This window comes from Malaclemys terrapin, chromosome 3 (genome assembly GCF_027887155.1).
Source record: "Malaclemys terrapin pileata isolate rMalTer1 chromosome 3, rMalTer1.hap1, whole genome shotgun sequence".
In the NCBI taxonomy this organism is placed as follows: domain Eukaryota; kingdom Metazoa; phylum Chordata; order Testudines; family Emydidae; genus Malaclemys; species Malaclemys terrapin.
In genome coordinates this window covers 112,270,234-112,292,088 of record NC_071507.1, presented here as the reverse complement: position 1 = coordinate 112,292,088, position 21,855 = coordinate 112,270,234, and the positions used below count along the sequence as shown (strand labels likewise).

At 39.4% G+C, this 21,855-nt stretch overlaps 1 protein-coding gene across 7 annotated transcripts in view; it reads right to left on the bottom strand.

Annotated features, from left to right (window-relative positions):
* The window catches only part of PTPRK (protein tyrosine phosphatase receptor type K), a 581,323-nt gene that overhangs the window by 276,553 nt on the left and 282,915 nt on the right, over positions 1–21,855 (bottom strand). For all 7 annotated transcript variants that reach the window (XM_054021706.1, XM_054021708.1, XM_054021709.1 and 4 more), the window contains exons 4-5: positions 12,345–12,426; positions 10,276–10,391 (exon numbers count right to left, since the gene is read on the bottom strand). In XM_054021706.1, the coding sequence (XP_053877681.1) occupies positions 10,276–10,391; positions 12,345–12,426 (198 nt within the window). The remainder of the gene's footprint in view (positions 1–10,275; positions 10,392–12,344; positions 12,427–21,855) is intronic.

Genomic DNA, 21,855 nt, shown 5'->3' with positions numbered 1-21,855 from the left:
CACAGGACAATGAGGTAAGGAAGTTCACAAGGGTGTGCTTCTATAAACTACATCTTGATTTAATCAGGCTAATTCACATATATTTAAATCACATAAAACCTGAGGACTCCCTTCAAGTTACCACATACCAGGAAGCATGCAAGGCAAAATTTAAAGTTACAATAAAGCAATTCTTATGGCAATTTACTAGGAAACTACAAAATGGCAGAGGTGGAAAAAGGGATCATAACACATTATACATGGTTAATGATCTGACTCTGAGCATGATAATCAGCAGAGAATCTGACAGCGAATCCCCAAGCAGAGCATATGTTGTGGTCCAATGTTAGGTGGAATAAGACATCCCTAGGGAGCGCCTACATAGATGACAACTGCAAGAACTATAGTGCAGACTAAATGACTGTTAGCTACTGTACATTAGAGGACCTAGTTAAGTGAGGCAGAACTAAGTTCAAACCAGGAGGAATATAGCATCCGGTGTAACTGAAAGGTAAAATAACTAAGAAATTCAAGCTAAGGATCCAGGGGGAAATTACTCTATTTGTCTGAGAGACTACTAAAATGTTGGGTGGGGGCAGGAGCTCTGTTCAGGCTTAAATGACAGAGGCAGCATCAAAAATAGAATGTATAGTGAGACAAGGAATTTTTAAAAACCACACACCATGAAACAGACTGGGATTAGTAAGAAAATATGAAATGTGGTATTATGAATACAGACTAATACTGAATTTTCAGTGGCTAATGTTCCTATATGGCAGTAGTATAGGAGTCAGTAATGTGTGGCAGCACAGAATAAATGAAAAATGCTAATGAGTCTTTATGAACATGTTTAGGGATATCAGTAGGCTTCTCTTGGTGGAACAGTTCTTCAGAATATAGCATTCATCAGCCCCCCTTAACTGAAGAACTCAAAGATAAGGGAAAAAGGCTAAGAGCACAGAAAATAGAAACAAGATGTTTAAAGATAAATGCTACTTTCCGTGTTTACATGTTCTTTCACTTCCCTTTCAGAAACATCATTACTCCGGAAAAGAGCGGTCAATAACAAGGAAAGTTGGGGAAACTAAAGGTAGAATGGGAAACTTCAGTGTGCATATTAAGTACAGCGGGAATGGGCATGTCTCCTATCTGACAGAAGTGAGTTAAAAAATTAAAAACTACTGTGTATAGAGAAAAACCAGGAGCAGACCACGAACAATCAGGAAAACTGGAACAGAAACTTTCTTCACAAAGTCTGCAGTAGGAGGAGACATCTGCTGAAGAATGACGTAATATTTAACAGTGGAATGTACTGTAAGTGCCAGCTAATTTGCAGAATTGGGTCTGAAGGGCAGCAGCAGCATCCTGAAGCATGTTTCACCCGGCTACCGTGTGCCAATGTGCAAGAGAACAAGAAGAGACATTAAATGCTTTCAAGACAAGAAAAGATTCGTGGTAGTGGAAAAACCACATCAAAGGGACTTTTGTCAATTAACTTTCTAACAAGAGAAAAAGATAAAGCAGCAAGAAATCTTTAAAAGTAATTTTCTGTAACAGCAGTACACTAAGGAATACAGTAAGAATGGACTGGAAGGCAGAAGCTCGGTTTTCCAGCAGAAAAGTAACCTTCTCTGATTAAGATCAGGGTTGTGTACCTTGTCTAGTAAAGTAAACAGTTATGGCAGGGCTGCCTGTTCTACTAGGAAAGCCAATCTGAACACTGATTCATGGCCTGAAGAGTAGGAATTCGTGAGATGGAAGAAGATGAAGCTACTCTGTCTTATAACAGAGGAATTAATTTCTTTTCAAGCAATTTGCAGAACGCTCAGTACCAAGAATAACAGCAATCAATACGGTAAGTAAAGACAGATACAAATCATTGTCAGAAGCTGAATGAGGCATCCTATTGGCTGAGCACATAACTATTAATATCTGCATTCAAGGAAAAGGAGATAAAAAAAACCTATGATGAAATCTATTAAGCAGTAATAGCAACAGGTGGACAGTATTGGTAAGCTGCAGAAGCCTGTTGCTTCCCTGGGCTATGAGTATTCATATGGCAACTTTTGCAGAGAACACACCACTCCCAAGGATCTCTGCTGAAGTTCATCATTAGACATTTTTTTGTTTTTGTTTTTTCACTCAAAATATTTTTTCTTCAACACCTCAGAATGATAAGTAGCATCCTCACGAGTTAGACAACCCTTCACAAATTAGACAAAAAATAAAGTATTAACAAACTTGATGAGTGGCTGTCAAATAAAAACTGCAGAGAATCTAGGTTGTGGTTCTACAATGCCACATGTATTAGGGAATGAGTATCAGCAGCTGCCCCCATGTGTCTCAACATACTGAATGTTCTTTAGGACACCTATCAGTCCAGGGTCATATGAAACACTAGGCGCACCAACTGATGCTCTGTAGCATCAATAGGAAGCTTATTCCATTCCAATTTAAACTGCAGTGATCGCAGGGTGCCATAGGTCAGTATTAAAATAAAATATGAAGCCTATCTCGGGAAAGTCATTCTGCAGGGGGCAGAAAAATGATTTCAAGTACACAATAGCAAATCTTTCAGTCCCCCCCCCCCCCCCCCCAAAAAAACCACCCCTATTTAAACAAAGTAAAATCTGTTAAAATGTAATGCTGTCTCCAATTTAAATGTAAAGTTATATTAGAAAGGCTACAGAAGTATAGTGTGTGTCTCAGCTCTGGGTTTCTTGCATGCCAGTGGCATGTTGCTTCCAGGTGACAGACCAATCAGCTAAAACTACAATGTTACTGGATATGCCTGAGGTGTGGAGCTCTGTAAAGGAATCTTCCAAGATGTGTGTATATGCAGCATGATGGGGAGGACACTCGAAGAGAGAAGATGGGTCAGATTGGTAAATTCCCTGTGGGAAGCGAAGATTGTTTCAAACCACGTTCTGTGGCAACAACGGTACCAAAAACTGATAGTGAAATGGTAAACAAAGCATTGTGAGTTATGGTATATACATTTTCCAAAAAGGATAACATTATGTGGTCAGCTGTTTGATCCTTGCCAGGTCAACTGCATAGTTAGCCCCTCACTTGATGATACAGCAGTTTTTACAGCAATTTGCATTCCATTTTCCATAATGCTTTCTAATTTCACTTCTGCAAAGATTACTTTCAGGCAATTGCTTTAATTATCTGTTACTCCACAAGGAATGACATTTTCCTCTGGCTGAGAGAAGAGATGTATCACACTGCATTAATGCTGATGAGACTCTCTAAGGGTGAAACCATGCGCTGACTTGCCAGGCTTGGCAAGCCAACTGAGGAGGCAGTTAGCCAGCACCTCGTGCTGTTGCTGACAGATTGGCCCAATTGCCAGTGCTTTGATGGCAATCTGCACAGGATTGCCAGTCACATTTTAAACTTCTAAACACATGCAATAGTGCTTCTAATCTGAGATTCATCAAAGCAAATGGTATCACCCAGGACCATGGCAAAACACACCAAACTGCAAAGTTAAGAAGAGCCTCTCTGCCCAAGCCAATGAGGTGTTAATGCCAAGCTCAGCAATGATGGATGGACTCATTAGTGTTTCAGTTATCTCCAACTGAACCTGGAGCCAAGGCATATGGTTTAACAGATGTTCCAGCAAAGGGCTCTTTTCTCTGTTCCACATAGGTGTCCAGGTATACTGGCCATTGATAAGAGACTATAAAATCTGATTGGCCATATGGGAGTCACAATTGCTCCCAACTCAAAAAGAAGCCTGCTTCTGGCAAAGAAAAATAAAACCCAGCATCCACAAACCTATTGCTCTGATATCCTTATTGGATTAATGGAACAAGTGCTAAAGAATATACGTAACATTCAAAGCACGTGTCATCTTCCTATCCATTCTGACTAGTCATATGAAGTCAGTCTACCTCTACACTGTACTTGTTTAGTACTACACTGAAGCATCTAATACACAAGCCACACTTCTCCATGCTGGGGGAAAGGAGACAAACTTGTAATTCTATTTTGACCATTTAAATTCTCATTTTTATAAGTTCTCTCTCTCTCTCTTTTTTTTTTTTACAAAATCAGTATTTAGCATGTTCTCTGAATCAATAATTGCCTTTACTCTGCCTATTTTCTTGGATACCTAACATTTAGCAGTGTCCAAAGAACAGGACACTGCATAGCTAAGCACTTAGGTTTGCTTGCTATTTATTAGCATAGCTCCATTGGTGTGCATGGTACTTTACACCCAAAAATAAATAAATACAATACAAAAATAAAGGTTTCTGCCCAAAGGGGCTTCCAAATTAACATAACAAATACAAAAATTCAAGATGAACAGAGGAGTGAGGCAAAGAGAATATTAAACAGAAAATCATCTGGAAGAAAGTCACTTAACTTATTACATTAAAAAAATACACAGGCACTAGAGCAGAAGTGGGTAGTGTCAGAGTGGACAACTGGCCATACTTTTTTCATGATTCTTCATGGTTAATATGCATTAAGCATAAAATTAAACACAGATGTGTACACCTCTGGACTCCTTCAACAAAGGAATTTCAACATGTGCTGGCCTTAACTTTCACAAAAAGACAGACATCTTAGTGTGGATAGGGTTGCCAAATTTGGTTAGCTGTCTTCCTGGAGGTTTCATCCCAGGACATAATCTTTAATTAAAGGTTTAATCTTTAATTCCTGGAGACTCCTGAACAATCCTGGAGGGCTGGCAACCCTACGTGCGTGATTATTGACATTACACTAGGAGAGGGCCTTCAGTATGTAACCATAGTTAGAAATAAGCTCAGCAAGAAAATATGAACCAACCTGAACATTAGTGCTAGTTCTCTGAACATTTCTGCCTCCAGGCTGGGGTATTAAATTACCATCTCAGTTTTGAATGATCACATCTCTGATCCCAGAAACTCTAGTGGCTACAGTGGCCCCAGCTACCACTGAATCCAAGTAAGTGTCTGGCAAACCTGTGAAGCCCTGCAGTGAGAACTTTGGGGGGTGGGAAGAGGTGGGGGGGAGGGACAGAATGGCTATTATTTTTACCTACAACAGTATCTTAAGGGAAATGAGAAAAGGTAGACAGAGAAGAGACATCTCAAGAATTCAGATATATGTGAGAAAGCTTTATACAAGCGTCCATATTTTGGAATGCTCAACTAAAACAAAAATGTACAAACCTTTGATCTTCTCCTACTATATTTGTTAATAATTATGCGCCAGTTAAAGTATTTATTTCTGTAAATAAAAAGAACAGCCATGGTGCTGTAATAATTGTGTGTTGCACACTTGTTGCGGAAGTAAGAGGTACAATTTTGAAACCTGTTTCTCTCTCTCTCATCCCCATATTTAACATTCAATATTCTCATAATGTGTTACTGAACCAGTTAAGGCTCTTTATCTAGTCCAGGGGTCCCCAAAATATGGGGTCAACCATGCAGTAGTGGGCGGGACAAATTCTATTACTGATTGGGGAGGGAGGGTGTGCGACAGGAAAATTTGGGCACCACTGATCTAGTCAGATATCTATCTGCTTTATATTAATGCAGCTGCACCTTTCAAAGCACTTTTGTTTTCAGCATTACTTATCTTTCAATGCCAAAATCCTGTTTCTCCCAACCTCAGTCCAATGGGACTATGAAATTGAAAAAAAGAAAAAACAAATGCTATCTGATTTAAAAAAAAAACAAAAAGACGTTAAATCCAATAAAGGTCCAAGATCAGTCCTTATTTGTCTTTCTCCAATGCTCAGAAAAATCTGAGTCTGTGAAAAGCCTTTGGATCTTACAGCATTATATATATGCATATAAGAAAACATTTGGCGTATTGGAACACACTAGCTATACTCATGTTTTAAATATTCATACAAATGAGTACACTCTTAAAAAAAAAATATATATATATATATATATATATACATACACATATATACACACATATATACATATATACATACATACACACACACACACACATATATGCAAGAAAAAATATCATACAGTGGCATACACATAATACACAATTTCTAACACCTCTGATTTCTGAAGTTAGAAAAATAAGCCTTTCTAAAATACATCATTGCTGTTTGTGCTACTGTTGCTGATAGTACCACTAGCTCCATCCCACAAAATAAATAAATAAAAATGATTTGCCTAATTTTACTGAAGGAGATGGGAAAGAGTGAAAGGGCAGAGGGGGTTCTGTAGTTTCTTTTTAAAGTTCTTTATTTTAATCCTTCACTTAGAAATACTCAAAGAACTGGAAGAGACAGAGACAGCCATTACTTTATTTAAATAACCCCATGGCTGCAAAACTACTCTATAGCTTCAATGTAACCAAACAGGATCTTGTGTCAGAGAGCATTTCTGGCATGAACAGCCCCAGTCTTCCCAAATGTCATTTCATATCATTACATCTCATGTAGAATGCCTTATTCGAAGTTTTCAAAAGGGAAGATCTTTTCACATTCAACTATGACGACAAAAAAGGTTCTTTTATTTATTTATTTATTAACATAGCATGCTACTAAAGCATCTCTCTTCACTTGCTACGATGAGAGAAGATGCATTCCTGGAATACTTCAGCTCCAAGCCCTCAAAAACAATTATTTAGGCATTTGATTTGATCTGTTGGTGGTTTTCTTCTTCATATTGAAACTTTAGAAAGTGAGTTTGCTAGTTTGAACAAAGGGTCTACATGGGCCTTTTCCAAGTCACACACTTGTATACCCCATGTGGTCCATAACCCACCTTTACATCAGTTTCAAGGAAAACAAGTCAATTTGATGTTTGCTCAAAACTGTGCACAGCAGGATTGATAACCAGCAATGTTCTCCAAACACTGAAGAAAGTATTCTGACAGGTAAAATTAATGACAAGCATGGCTATGCTGGGAAAACAGAGCAAAGACTTGAATGATGAGAAAGGAACATATGGGGCAATGAGGAAATGGTGACAGAACTAGTAGAGTTTAAAGGGCGAGAGAGAGAGAGAAGTAAAATATGAGTAGAGATCTGCATTTGAAGAATTCAGGTGACTTCTATCAAACAGCTATTTTTATAGCAAGGTTGCAAAGAACCTTTATAAACATTAGCAAAGAAAGTTATTTGAAGGGCAAAAGATCCTTCTAGTCCCAAGATCTCAGCCAACAAATGAAAGGATATTCTTAGCATTTTACAAGATAAGAAAGTATCCACTTCTGTGATCTATCCAGTAAAATCTATTAACTGTGTGAAGAGAGAAAACAAATGTTTTCCAAGCAGTTTTGGCTGCTAACTGGCTTTCTTGCAGGGAAAAGAAAAGTTATAAGGGATAATCAGTCAAAGTTATCTTACTTGGAGGACAGAGTGGTATGAAAAAATTCCAGTTGGCTCTCACTGTCAGGCTTTGTTGAGCAATTATCTGTGTTGAAAGTGGTACTTTACATTGTTTCTTTATACTCTCATTGTTATAACCTTATCTCTCATAAAATAATCCAGGTTAATGTAATTTAACTTTGCTAAATTGGGCACATAAAACACACAATGCTGAGAAATTGAACTGCTCTTTCTCAATGAGTACATTTTACATTTGTTCAATTGAAATAATGGTTTGTACTTAGCAGAAAGACTTGCAAAACAAATAATTCCTGGTGATATGATATCTATTTACTACACTGACTTACTAATGTGAAATGCAATGCAATCACCTTTGGTTCTGTGTTCATTTTTCACACTGTAGCACATTGTGATTATCTTTTCTTGGAATATTTTCTGTGTCCTATTTATCTAGAAGTCAGTCTCACATTCTACCCAAAAGAAAAATTTCTTGTGTCTTTATTTTGGACTTCAGATGTATCTCATGGCTATATATACACTCCCAAAGATGGTCACCTCCTTTCTCAATTGGGTTAGAAGTCAGACCCTGATTGGGAAAAAAATGGATTCATTTTGGCAGTGTCCGACTTACTATAAAGTATACAACTTTACATTTGGTACTTTCTAGATTTTAAAATTGTATTTTTGAAGTTCAGATTTTTTAAATATCAAAAGGTTTTGCTTAAAGAAGCAATTTTCAATTTTTCAAAATAATTCAAGATTGTGCATACTGCAAACTCGCTGTTACTACGCACATTTTTACACACGAAATAATGGGGTAAGTTTTTATTAGTTCTTCAACTTTCATCTACATCAAGCAATGAGAAACCATTCTTGAAGAAGCCGTCTATGCCCCTGTGATCTTTCCTAACAACTTGCCTTTTTCTAAGCTATGAGTAAAAAATTCTCATAGCTTTGTGAGGGGCAAACAATATTCTGATTTTAGACATTGTTTACTTTAGAACATATACTTGTATATTTATACAAATCTTTCTCCTATCATTCAAAGGCATGGCAATTTTATAGTGTCAGTTTAAAAATGTCCTCTTTTTAACACACATCCCGAGGGATTAATTTGTAATTTCTCTCTATCATAGGATCATCCATCATAGTTATGACAGCTCTCTGTTAAGCATGTACTAAATATAGCACATCTGTTTTACTAGATACTAAACTTTTTCTTTCAAACCATAGGTATTTATTGCTTACATGTTTTGATAAAGAAACATTTACATTTAGAGAGAATGCATTAATAGTTACCTTACATAGTAACCATTTGTCTAGTGCACCTTTTTATGTTTTTTAATCCAAGTTTTAAAAATTTGGAGTCATTAGCATAGAATAATAGAAACACAGGGCTGGAGAAGACCTCAGGTGGTCATCTAGTTTATCCCCCCGCACTGAGGCAGGACCAAGTATACCTAGACCATCACTGACAGGTGTTTGTCCAATCTGCTCTTAAAAACCTCCAATGACAGGAAGTCTATCATCTCCCTTGGTAAACTATTCCAATGCTTAACTATCCTTATAGTTACAACTATACTTATAGTTATAGTTTCCTCACATCTAATTTAAATAATCCTTGCTGCAGATTAAGCAGATTACTTCTTGTCCTACCATCAGTGGACACAGAGAACAACAAATCACCGTCCTCTTTATAACAGCCCTCAACATATTTGAAGAATATTATCAGGTTCCCTCTATCCCCATTGATCTTCTTTTCTCAAGATTAAACATGCCCATTTTTAAACCTTTCCTCATAGGTCAGGGTTTCCAAACTTTTTATAATTTTTGTTGCTCTCCTCTGGACTCTCTCCAATTTGGCCACTTCAAGTGTGGCACCCAGAATCACACACAATACTCCAGCTGGGGCCTCACCAGCGTCGAGTAGAATGGAACAATTATCTCCTATGACTGACATACAATACTCCTGTTAATTCACACCAGAATAATTGCTTTTTTCTCAACTGCATCATATTGTTGGCTCATTCAATTTGTGATCCACTGTAACCCCCACGTCCTTTTCAGCAGTACTACCACCTAGCCAGCTATTCCCCAGTTTGTATTGTTCCATTTGATATTTTCCTTCCTAAGTGAAGTACTTTGCACTTGTCTTTATTGAATTTCATCTTGCTGATTTCAGACCAATTCTCCAATCTACCAAACTAATTTTGAATTATAATCCTGTCTCCAAAGTGCCTGTAACTCCTCCCAGCATGGGGTCACCTGCAGATTTTATACTCCATTATCAAAGTCATTAATATTGACTGGTGCTGGACCCAGAGCAAACACCAGAGAGATCCCATTAGATCCATTCTTCCAGTGTGACAGTGACCCACTGATAGCTATGAGTATGGTCTTTCAACGACACCTCTACCTCGATATAACGCTACCCGATATAACATGAATTCGGATATAACGCGGTAAAGCAGTGCTCCAGGGGGGCGGGGCTGCGCACTCCGGTGGATCAAAGCAAGTTCGATATAACGCGGTTTCACCTATAACGCGGTAAGATTTTTTGGCTCCCGAGGACAGCGTTATATCGAGGTAGAGGTGTAATAGTTTCCTCTACACCACATTTCCCTACTTTGCTTAAAAGTTTTACTAAAAATCAAGATCATCTGCTGCTTCCCCGCTCTCCAGTAGGGAAGAAATCCTGTCAAAGAAGGAAATTAGGTTGGTTTGGCATGATTTGTTCTTGAGAAATTCATGTTGGCTATTACTTATCACTCTGTTATCCTCCAAGTGCTTACAAATTGAGTGTTTGATAATTTGTTCCTGTATCTTTCCAGTCTGATTAGTTTTTCTGGGTAATCAAATTAATCACAAATTTGATTTATAGGAAAGATTCTACATGCTCAAGATTTAAAAAGAAAAAACATTGAATTAAAATATTTCATTTTCAACAATACATTTGTTCTTTATTCAAACAGACTTGGATGAGTTACACTTACCTGCAGCCATAACTTGTTATTCACTGCATCCCTCCCGGTAGCAATGCATTGAAATGTAGCATTCTGCCCTGCATTGACCTCTACATCCCCCAGCCTCAGGAAATGTGGAGATTTATCTGTGGAGGTGGAAAAATAAAATTACAAACAGTGCTCACTAATAAAAAAAAAAATGCATTACTTTCTCCCAAAAGATACATATTATGACAACCTTTGGCTAAAACTAATCTCATATGAAAGAAAGTGATTTTTGTTTCACCTTAATTCTAGAAAAAAGCATTTTTGCTTTTTCCTCCTCTCCACCAGTGACTCTACTACTGTATGTTGTACATGAATTATAATAAAGTAATTTACAAATCAAAGCAAAAGGAAAATGGGGGGAAGGATAGCTCAGTGGTTTGAGCATTGGCCTGCTAAACCCAGGGTTGAGAGTTCAATCCTTGAGGGGGCCACTTAGGGATCTGGAGCAAAATCAGTACTTGGTCCTGCTAGGAAAGGCAGGGGGCTGGACTCAATGACCTTTCAGGGTCCCTTCCAGCTCTATGAGATAGGTAGATCTCCATATATTAAAATAAATGCAGAAATGTGAGAAAGACATCACAAAAATTCTCCCAGTGAATTTCCATTGTATTCCACCTGACATACTGTAATCCCCCACAACAATTAAAACATGGGGGAGCGAAGAGAGATTTAATTTGTTGTATTCATGATACTGTATTAAGAGCTAATGCAATGTAATTTTGAGTTCTTTCCTCCTCAGCAGACAAATGTTTTCTGTGCCATTAAATATGGCAACATTTCAATGGCTGATGAACACAGTTTATACATTTGCACAGACTCAATGGCAAAACCACCCGATTGAAATATTGAGCCTAAGAAAACTGATGGTCACAATTGACGGATACACGTTATATAGCTCTCTCACATGTTTTCACCTACATAACCAGTTAAACTGAAGCCTCATTCGTGCTTTCTTTTTTTAAAAAAAAAAAGCAATTTGAAAAGAGAATGGGATAAGCATCACTAAGCAGACAGGGTTTATTTAAATACTGTATCATGTTGATAATCTGCTGGCAGGACTATATTTGACTACCTTTTTCTTTTACCACCTGTTTACGCAGCAGAGCTCTTTTTTAAGCATCTGTTTTTAAGCGAGTCCCTATAGCTGGGCTGGCTGAAATATAAAAAGGCAAGAGACTCGATAGCTCCTTAGGCTGAGTAGGGCAATGCTCCTAGTCTTAGTCGTTTTTAGGTGAGGAAAGAGGATAAAGGGAATTTGAGTTTGCAATCACATCTTTATTATTTGGCATCTCTTAGTGAGCACTGGCTACAGGAACTTGTATATCTGTAGAGAAAGTAGTTAAGCTATCAGCCACAGGGATACACTACAACAAAGAAGCACTTTTGAAGGGGAGTGAGGGGCTATTGTGGTTGGGCAGGAGCAGGTAAAGTAGAATGTAGAGTAGAATGGGACAGAATTAACAAGAAAAGTAGCAACAAATGAGAGAACTGCATAGACATGATTTTTTCTCACATGCATTGGTCCAATGTTTCCTGAGCTACTGCGCCACTGGCCTAGGATTTTTTCCAGGATTAGCTGAGCGAGAGTGAAACCTACATTTAAATGCATACAGTCTGTCCCTATTCATAATAGCCTACAATAATTGGAAACCAGAAGATATATAGTTCTCACTCAGGTTTCATATCCTTATTAAGTTGTCTAACAGCCCTCAGACTTAAATATGCTAACCAATTTAAAATTAGCACAAACCAGTATATTTATTTTTAATTTCAATTTCAATTTTAGTGTCCACATCTATCACTAAAAAGGCAACCACTGAAGTTACACTTTTATTTTCATGCAATGCTTTATTTCTGCTAGACAGAAAGATTTTTACCTAGTGAAATCACTACTGTGCCACCCCAATATTCATTAATGTAAGCTGTAATAGAAATTCTACAGAAGGAACAAAGGACATCAATGATCAAGCAATGAAAACTCAGCAGTCTGAGCCGATATTGAGCACATCCTGAAAAGACAGAGAAAAATGCAGCCCTTAATCACTACTTACCACAAGGGTAACTCAGAACCTGGATATCATCAATGGCAATGTAGCCATTTCTCCCATCTGAGACTTCGGCTTCAAATATTACCTGTCAAAAAGAAAGAAAAAAAGGTTTACAAAACTCATTTCTACAGAATCCACAGTGGAGAGTGCAGATATATGGCACTTTGCTTTTTCATTTAAGCTGAACTTTCCACAAGATTTCATGATTGAATGGAATATTTATTACTTAACGTACTATAGTTCCATACCATTTGTATATTTGACTTCTTCTAGATTTGCTACTTATGGATTCAACACAGAAACATGTTTCTTAACTTGTAATTAATGGTAGTCTGTTTCCATTGGACTGAAGTTTATTTTCAGCACTATATACATAGGATTAGACTCCGAAAGTACCATTTTAAGGTGGGTCAGTCATCTCCTTACACACAAGTAAACTTAATTAACAGGAATTTAAATTCCAGTTGGAGTCACACTCCCCACATATTCCTGAACTCCTTCTGCAGTACAATTCCATAAAAGAAAATTGTTCTTGTGATGTGGCAAGTAGCATTTCCCCAGTGGCTTTGACAAGAGTAGGTGCAGTTTGATATTATCATTGTCAGTTTCATTCTTCACTCCTGCTAGGAAATAGGGAAAGTGTGATGTGGGGGAGTAATAAAGGCACCTCTTCACAACTGCTCCTACTTCCTGTTCCACCCTCCACCAACAGGAGCAGCAAAGAATTCCTGGGCTGCTCCTATAAACAGAGATTTCTCCAGAGCCTTGCAATACCAGACTGTGAAACTGACCAGAGTGTAATTAGTGTATCTACTGCTGCCTTGCCATGGAAAGGCATGCATTTGGCAAATGACACAAAGCTGGGGGAGGAGGGTTGCAAACACTTTGGACAATAGAGATAAAATTCAAAAGGATCTTGGTAAAATGGAGAACTGGGCTATAGATAACAAAACAAAATTCAACAAAGACAAATATAAGGTGCTACATTAGGGTGACCAGACAGCAAGTATGAAAAATCGGGACAGGGGGTGGGGGTAATAGGAGCCTATATAAGAAAAATACCCCAAAATCGGGACTGTTCTTATAAAATCAGGACATCTGGTCATCCTATGCTACATTTAGGGAAGAAAAATCAAATGCACAAATACAGAATAGGGGTAACTGGCTTGGCAGCAGCACTGCTGAGAAGGATCTGGGAGTTGTGGTGGATCACAAGCTCAACCTGAGTCAACAATGTGATGCTGCAAAAAAAGCAAATGCAATTTTAGGTTGCATTAAGGAGGCATAACATGCAAGTCACGGGATGTGATAGTACCACTCTATTCAGCGGTAGTTAGGCCTCAGCTGAAATAATGCGTCCAGTTGTGGTCATCAATGTATAGAAAGGATGTAGAGAAACTGGAAAGGATCCAGAGGCAAGTGACAAAGATTATCAAACAGATGGAATGCAAGTCATATGAGCAAAGGCTGAATGAACTGGGTATGTTTATTTTGGAAAAGAGGCGATTAAGGGGGGAGGTGGGGACATGATAATAATCTTCAAATACCTGAAAGGCTGCCATGAAAGAGATGGAGAAAATTTGTTCTCTCTTGCCACAGAGGGAGCACAAGAGGCAATGGGTTCAAATTACAGCATAGCAGATTTAGGACATTTTTCCTGAGATTTAATCTAATTGTAAGAACAGTAGGACAATGGAACAGACTGACTAGGGAGGCCATGGAAGCACCTTCACTGGAGGTTTTCAAAAGGACACTGGATAGCCATCTGTCTTGTATGGTTTAGACATGACAAATCCTGCATCTTGGCAGGGGGTTGATGGCTAGATGACCCTTGTGGTCCCTTCTAACCCTATGGTTGGTTCTATGATACCCCAAGTTATAAGTTCCATGGTAAAAAAGCCCTGTAACCCCTGCACTGGAACCAATTAAATGCCTGGTATAGGAGAGTATGGTTGACCTCCCGTGTGCTAAAGTTTAATAAACGTTCTGGCCTGTTGCTTAATTCCATCATATATCTGTCCCCATTTCACCGCTGTGTCTGTATCAATACACAAACTCCAGGGTTCTCGTAGTGTTTTCATTTCATAACATTATAAGTGCCTGACTTTAACACTGGAAAGGGAAGAGAGAAATAATCTTTCTCGAATATGAATAAAGTTGGAAGTTCAAAATGCCAAGAAGAAATTTCAGGAAGCTTGTGTCTCCCTATCCCTGCCTCAATCCTTTAATATCAGTCACGTTTGAGAGCTCCCTGTATCCAAGCAGTTTTATCAGGACTTTGAAAAGTTTTAGGATAATATTGTGACGTTGTGCAGTCTATATGGTTTTATAAAAACTGGATAATAAGTCAATATAATGTAACTGAAATAGTTTTAGAGAAAATACGGTAATAAGTGAATGTAAGTAACTGGGATATGCCTCATGCAAAAGGTCTCTTGTAAGGTATCATTACAAAGCTTATAATCTACTGAGTATGATCATCTGATTTGTATAAATGTACCACTCTTGTATCTAAAACTAGAAATATAAAATGTAACTCTGAGGGCCTATTGTAATTGTGTAAAGTGTGGGCCATTAATGATGGTTTGGAATCTTGATGACTCCCATTGTCTGCAGATGGCTGTATTTACCTGTGAGTCTTCCTGTATATGTGTGTGCTGGCAAGTGAGTAATGAAGTCTTGCAGTGACATGTGATCATGTCACCTGAACTGGAATCCATCTTTAACCTGGTGCTTTTCCAGTGAGGGGGGGTGGAAACCCAGAGAGACAAAGAGTTCCCGCCTTATGCAAAAGATATATAAAGGGGGGAAGAGAACAGAGAGGGAGAGGAGCCATCATGAAGAATCCCCTAGCTATCACCTGAGCTGCAACAAGAGCTGCACCAGGGGAAAGAATTGTGCCCAGGCCTGGAAGGTGTCCAGTCTGAGAAAAACTTACTGAAGCATCTCTGAGGGTGAGATTATCTGTATTCAGTTTGATTAGGCATAGATTTGCACATTTTATTTTATTTTGCTTGTGACTTACTTTGTTCTGTCTGTTACTACTTTGAACCACTTAAATCCTACTGTCTGTATTTAATAAAATCACTTTCTATTTAGTAATTTACTCAGAGTATGTATTAATACCTGGGGGAGCAAACAGCTGTGCATATCTCTCTATCAGTGTTATAGAGGGCGAACAATTTATGAGTTTGCCCTGCATAAACTTTATGCAGGGCAAAACGGATTTATCTGGGTTTAGACCCCACTGGGAGTTGGGCATCTGAGTGCTAAAGACAAGCACGCTACTGCGAGCTGTTTTCAGGTAAACTTGCAGCTTTGGGACAAGTGATTCAGACCCTGGGTCTGTGTCTGGAGCCAGACGGGAGTGTCTGGCTCAGCAAGACAGGGTGCTGGAGTCCTGAGCTGGCAGGGAAAACAGAAGCAGGGGTAGTCTTTGCACATCGGGTGGCAGCTCCCAAGGGGGTTTCTGTGATCTAACCCGTCACAAATATGACCATGAAGTCCAATATAAAACATTTTACTCATGCTCTTTTTAGGTCATAATACTATATAAAACTGTGTCCACTGCCATGCAAAGACAGAACAGGACTGTCACTGAGATAAAGAATATTACTTTTGTAACAGAAAACTCTTATCTTTGCAACCAGAAAACTTTAACGTTGGCTGTGCAGCCTTAATTCTGCGCCCTTGTACATATGCATTACGACAATCTTTTATTACATACTACATTTTTCACAGAACTGTCTCATTCAGTGCACAGGATAGGCTGTGATCTGTGGATAATCAGAGTTGTGTAATGAATGAGTCCACTGTATGTAGGACCCTTGCTTCATTTGTTACAGAAGTTGGAAGGTGTGTAGTGAAGAAGGAAGGGAATTGCACAAGAGAAGAAAGTGCAGTCTCCCAGTTATGACAGCTGAATGCTGCACTGGAGAGTTGCATTCTATCCCTGCCTCTGCCACGGAATCCCATGTGATGCTAGGCATGGCACTTAAACCAAACCATTCACAGGTGGCCACTAGTTGCGTTCCTCATTAACTAGATGCCTGACTTGAGACCCAGAGGATAAGCACTCATAGCTGCAACTGAAGTCACTGGGAGCTCTACTTTGAACATAGGAATAAAGTGCTGTACAATGCTAAGAACTCTGAAAACTCAGATCCTAGGAGTCTCAAACTGGTTGTCCAAAATTAGTGGACACTTTTGATCTTAATCTCCCTGTGTCTCAGTTCCCCATCTATAAATATGGAAAACTACCACCTCCGATCTCACAGGGGTGTTGTGAAAATAAAATCATTAATCTTTATGAAGCAAACAGATGCCACAATGATGAGTGTCAGAAAAGCCCATGACAAAGTTAATAATTCTGTCTTTAGAGCAGGGTTTGAATAGTGTTCAATAATAAGGCCTGGGGCCACACATCGAACAATGAGGAAAAAATAAAATATTGAATAGTGGCTCATTAAGACACATGCCATGCATTCTGTGCACCCCTGGAAAAGTTAGTATAGCCATGCCTTTTTATTGCTTGACTTTGTATCTTAACATTCTTTTAACATAGCTTTGCATATGTAATATAAGCAAGCTGTGTGCATACATAGGCATTTGTATGCACGATGAGCTAATTACTGCATACACTGGGGCTGGAGTGTGTGAATACTCCTCTGTTTCTACCTCTCTGTAATTTAAAAGACTAAGTTTTCAAACACACATGTTCTTGGCATAGATGCAGTTTCCAACCCAAGTTCCTTTCTTGTATCTTCAGAGCATGGTTCAAGAGAGAGTCTGAAATGGCAGAAGACAGTGGAGACTGAAGAAAGTTATTCACTGGTTTAAAAAAAAAAAAAAAAAAAAAAAGGTATTCTGCAATGAGACATATAGGGTCCATGCTGCCAACAAAAGGGTTAATGACAACCTGTGGCCCCAAACTGGCCTCGCCCCACTATACCTGCAGCAAGGGCCAGGAATGGGGAAAGGAGTTAAAAGGAGGAGATCTAGCCCAGGTCAGGACTGTCTAGGAGGGAGAACTGAGTGCCGCTTCTCCTGACACGAGAGAAATCTGGGTACAGCTCAGAGACTGAGGTAGCTTGCCAGCTGGATGGGCCCTTGCAGATGATGAGACCTTGAGGGATCAGCTGATGCACGGACTGTTTGAAGACAAGCCCCGAATAGAAGGGTGGGATCTTACTGAAGTTTCATCAGACAACCCTGTTTTGGGTTATAGTTTTCGATTCCTGATTTCTTTTGGACCATAGTACCCAGGAAGGAGTAGGACTGAAGTGTGCCTTAGTCAGAGAGCCAGAGTACCGCCCCCTCAGCCCTCACAAGAACAGCGACCTACCAGCGAAAACCTGCAGCTGAGCAGCTCATGCCCTGCTGGGACACAAAGGGGCATCACAGAGGCAAGGTGGACACACATTCAATATTGTTTTAGAGACCTTTCCTCTCCTGTTTGGCTGATGTGATATACCTATGTGGAAATCTCCCATAATCATGGATAAAATGCCACCAGATAATCTCATTTAGATAACAAGGATACATACCTTAATTACAAAAAAGTGGGTGGAAAAGTATGCGGGGGCTGGGGGGAGAAGCGGGAAGATCTTTCCCTGTCATTTTCATTACTGTGATGCTCATCACTAATAGAGTCTGAAATTTGTATATTTCCTTTCCAGTTAATTCTTCACTCTCCCCATTACATGTTACCAAAACCCCATACTGGCTCAACAATACTTCTCCAACAGTTTCTCCTCTTTCAATAATGAATTTATTAAAAAGATGTAGGATTCATTTGATGTCTCATAATGTAGTTATCACTAACAGTAAAACAATTCTGAAAAGTACCTTATCAGTTCTCCCGAGAGCTCTCCCATCGGCAAAATTAAACAACCTCCAGTGAACGGCGGTCCCTTGAAATATGTGTCAACAAGTTATGCAAAACAATCTGTTCCACCTTGTATTTAGCTGTGACTCTCTAAGTACTTTTCCCAGACCTGAAGAGCTCAGTATAACCTTTCAAGTTTACCTTTCTCACCAACAGAAGTTGGTCCCATAAAAGGTATTATTTCACCCACCTTGTCTCTCTAATATCATGGGACCGACACGTCTACAATAACACTAATAGCATAGACAAGGCGGTGCAAACTGAAACACAACTTAAGCTGGTCCTCCTGACTCGCCCCTAGGCTTTAACTCAGCCCATTTAGAATGTGCTAAAGTCCGAACCGTCTTGTCTACATTTGAATTTCTAGGACATGTTAATTTGAACACATTAGCTAGTACCTTTAAACCCTACTCAAGAGAAATCTCCAGGGTAACCATAACACAGTCTAAGCACAACCCTGAACTTCTTCCTAGTGTAGATGCAGGGTAGTGCCCTGTAGCTCAATTTAGCTGGCTGAGTTGTAGTGTAGGATCTTGCCTAGGCTAAACCACAATTAGTCAAAATCAAGCTAACTGTGTTATTCTGCAGTCCTAGACTAGTGACAGCAATTTTTTTATTAAAAAAGTGTCCCATGTTAGAAGTCTGATATCTTGTTACCCTGCAGGACTTGTAAATTGGAACTTACTATAAAACCATTAAAAGAGAAAATACCAAGCTACCTGAGACTAGCACTTTAATATGAACCCTTATCTCTGACATCATAGTATCATCCCCCTGGGAAAAAAATCACATACAACATACACATCACATCATTCCCCAGTATGCAAATGCTTACTACCCATGTACTGCTAAGCTCAGAGTTAAGACTTCACATGTCGTAGTGTGATGGTGAATAATGAGGTGTGTTACAGTAAATGTTTGAGGTGTATGGAACTTAGTGTACAGGAGAAAAGGTGGGGAATGTAATGTGTGGGGTTAAGGTATGTTAAAGGAGGATTCCCCTTAAGGAACAATAACTGTTTTTATTTGTTTGTTTTGTTTTTCCTTTATGAAAATATCATATATAAACATTTATATGTATGTAGTATATATTAACACACACAAATTTGCTTAAAGCAACAAGTCTTCCTTTCACTGACCTTATTTTCCCCCTTAGGCTCTGCTTTGCATAATTAACAAGGGCTAAAAAGAAATTTCTGAGCGCAGATTCCGTGACTGGCAAAGATCTAATTGGCCTTACCACTTCACCAGAGCATTCAACATGAGAAACTTTTCTGTCAAGCTACACACATACAAAAATGGATTCTTGCTAGCTTAATTGCCCAAAGCTTGAACTCATGCACAGGTCAATTCCAATACTTGATGCTGAGAACTAAGTTAAAGGACTGTATACAGAAGGGGTTACAGTCATGACAGATGACAATATAAAAACCATCCAGTGCTTCAGCTTGGGAATGGAATTAACTTTGCTTTTCATGCTATTTTCTCTCCGGTCCATTACCTGAAATCCTGAAGGTGGCTATTCTGATCTAATATTTGCAGCTCCAGCACCATTTTTACACTAATTGTTAAATAAACTAAGTGAAGGGAGAATTCTAGTTAAAACTGGAATTTAGAGAAAGGTTGGGGATGGGTGCAAGGGAGAGACTTTTTGTCTCTAAAATAACTTTATCCTGGAAATGTTGTGACCAGTTTGTATGAGACTGAACAGGTTAATGATTTTTTAAAATATTTAAAGTTTAAAGTTAAAGTAAACCCAATAAATCCATGAATAAATCCATGAGGTTTGTTTGGTTGGAAGATGGGGTCTATTTGTTCTTTTATTCTACATTTGTAAAAGAACACTTGATCAGCTCCAGATGTACTGGAAATAAAACTGGTTAAGGTCAGAATATACATAGAAACAGGGTTGTTCTCTAGAAAAACAAACATCCCATAGCTAAAAGGCCATAAACGGCAAGACAAACTGTACTCACAAGAATACAAACGTTAGAGACTCTGCTCACATTAAAAAATTTTAATATAATTAAATCTGATGTTTTAGCAGTTTACAGATTTCAGGTATTAAGATTTTAATTAATAACCTACATCTAAAAGTAAATGTAAACACTTGAAAAATGATACACTGTTGAGAGAAATACTTCCAGTAAGAAATGCAATGGAAACCTGTTTGAAATGAGAGAGGTGGGGAGGGATGTCTAAACAAATTTTGTCCGAATATGTAAAAAATGTGTTGACATAATAAAATGCATTTCCCTTGGGACAGTTCCAGATAATTTTGCTGAGCTAATTTAGAAACCATGAAAACATAATTACTTCCATTTGAATGCTTAACTAATGCTGTGAGGCAGGGTTTTCTGCTGACAGGGCCCTAGAGGATTTTCAGTACCGTAAATCAACCACTTGGGTGAAAACTTTGAAATCTAGCCCCTTTACAATCTGCTAGTTAAGAAACACCCTCCTCTCTGTTGCTTTTCACGTCTCACATCTTCTGAGATTTAAAAATTGAAGAGTTCAAAAGCTTGTTAAGTTAGTAATATTGTTATCCAAGCTGGTGAGCAAACATGAATAGATATTTCTATCTTCTCATAATCACTCAAGGGAGACCCATTCCACACACCTTTAATCTTCCCACCAGGTGTTGAAATCTGACACAGGATCACGAAGCTACTACATTTTTCAGATCTGGTTTAAAAATGCTCCTGTGGGATTCCACACTAGAAAGGAACACACCCATGCTGCTGCTTGACCTCTAAACAGGGCTTAAAAAGTGACTCTAGCAAGAATCACAGAACAATGAAATTGAAGGGCAGGGGTCTCAGGGTAGCGGCAGAGAATCCCAGCGATGTTCTCAATATAATAGTTCCCAAACTATGGTCTGTAGAGAGCGCGCTGCTCATATGAGGCTAGCTGGCTCTCCTCCTCCTCCTATCAGCTACTGCACTGCATTAGAGAGCTAAAACTAGACTCAGTACACTCCTAATACTACTTTTACCTGTGAGCAACTGCTGTAGTAGTCACAGGGGCATTATACAATTGTGAATAAGAGGTGGTTCATGACGTTCCCTCTATTAAGATGCTTAGGGTTACCATATTTCCACAATCAAAAAAGAGGACACTGGGGGGGAGAGGGGAAGCCCCGCCCTAGCCCCACCCCCACCCAACCCCCATCCACTCCCTCCCACTTCCCACTCCCTGACTGCCCCCCTCAGAACACCAACCCCTCCTGCTTCTTTTCCCCTGACTGCCCCCTGCTGAGAACCCCCCACCCTAACTGCCCCCCTAGGACCCTACCTGTCCCCTGACTGCCCCGACCCTTATCCACTCGCATGGGTGGCAGGGTTGTAGAAATTTTGGTGGTGCCCAGAACCCACCCACTCCACCTGCCTAAGGCTCTGGGAGGGGGGTTGGGTGGGGGGAGGTGGTCTGGGGTGCAGGTCCTGGGCTGGGGATTAGGGTGCAGGAGGGGTGCAGGATGCAGATTCTGGGATAGAGTTTGGGTGCTAGGTGCAGGCTCCGGGCTGGGGCAGGGGGTGGGTGTGCAGGAGAGAGTGAGGGGTGCAGGCTCTGGGATGGAGTTTGGGGGTGGGAGGCGGTGCAAAGGGAGGGGGTGCAGGCTTTGGGAGG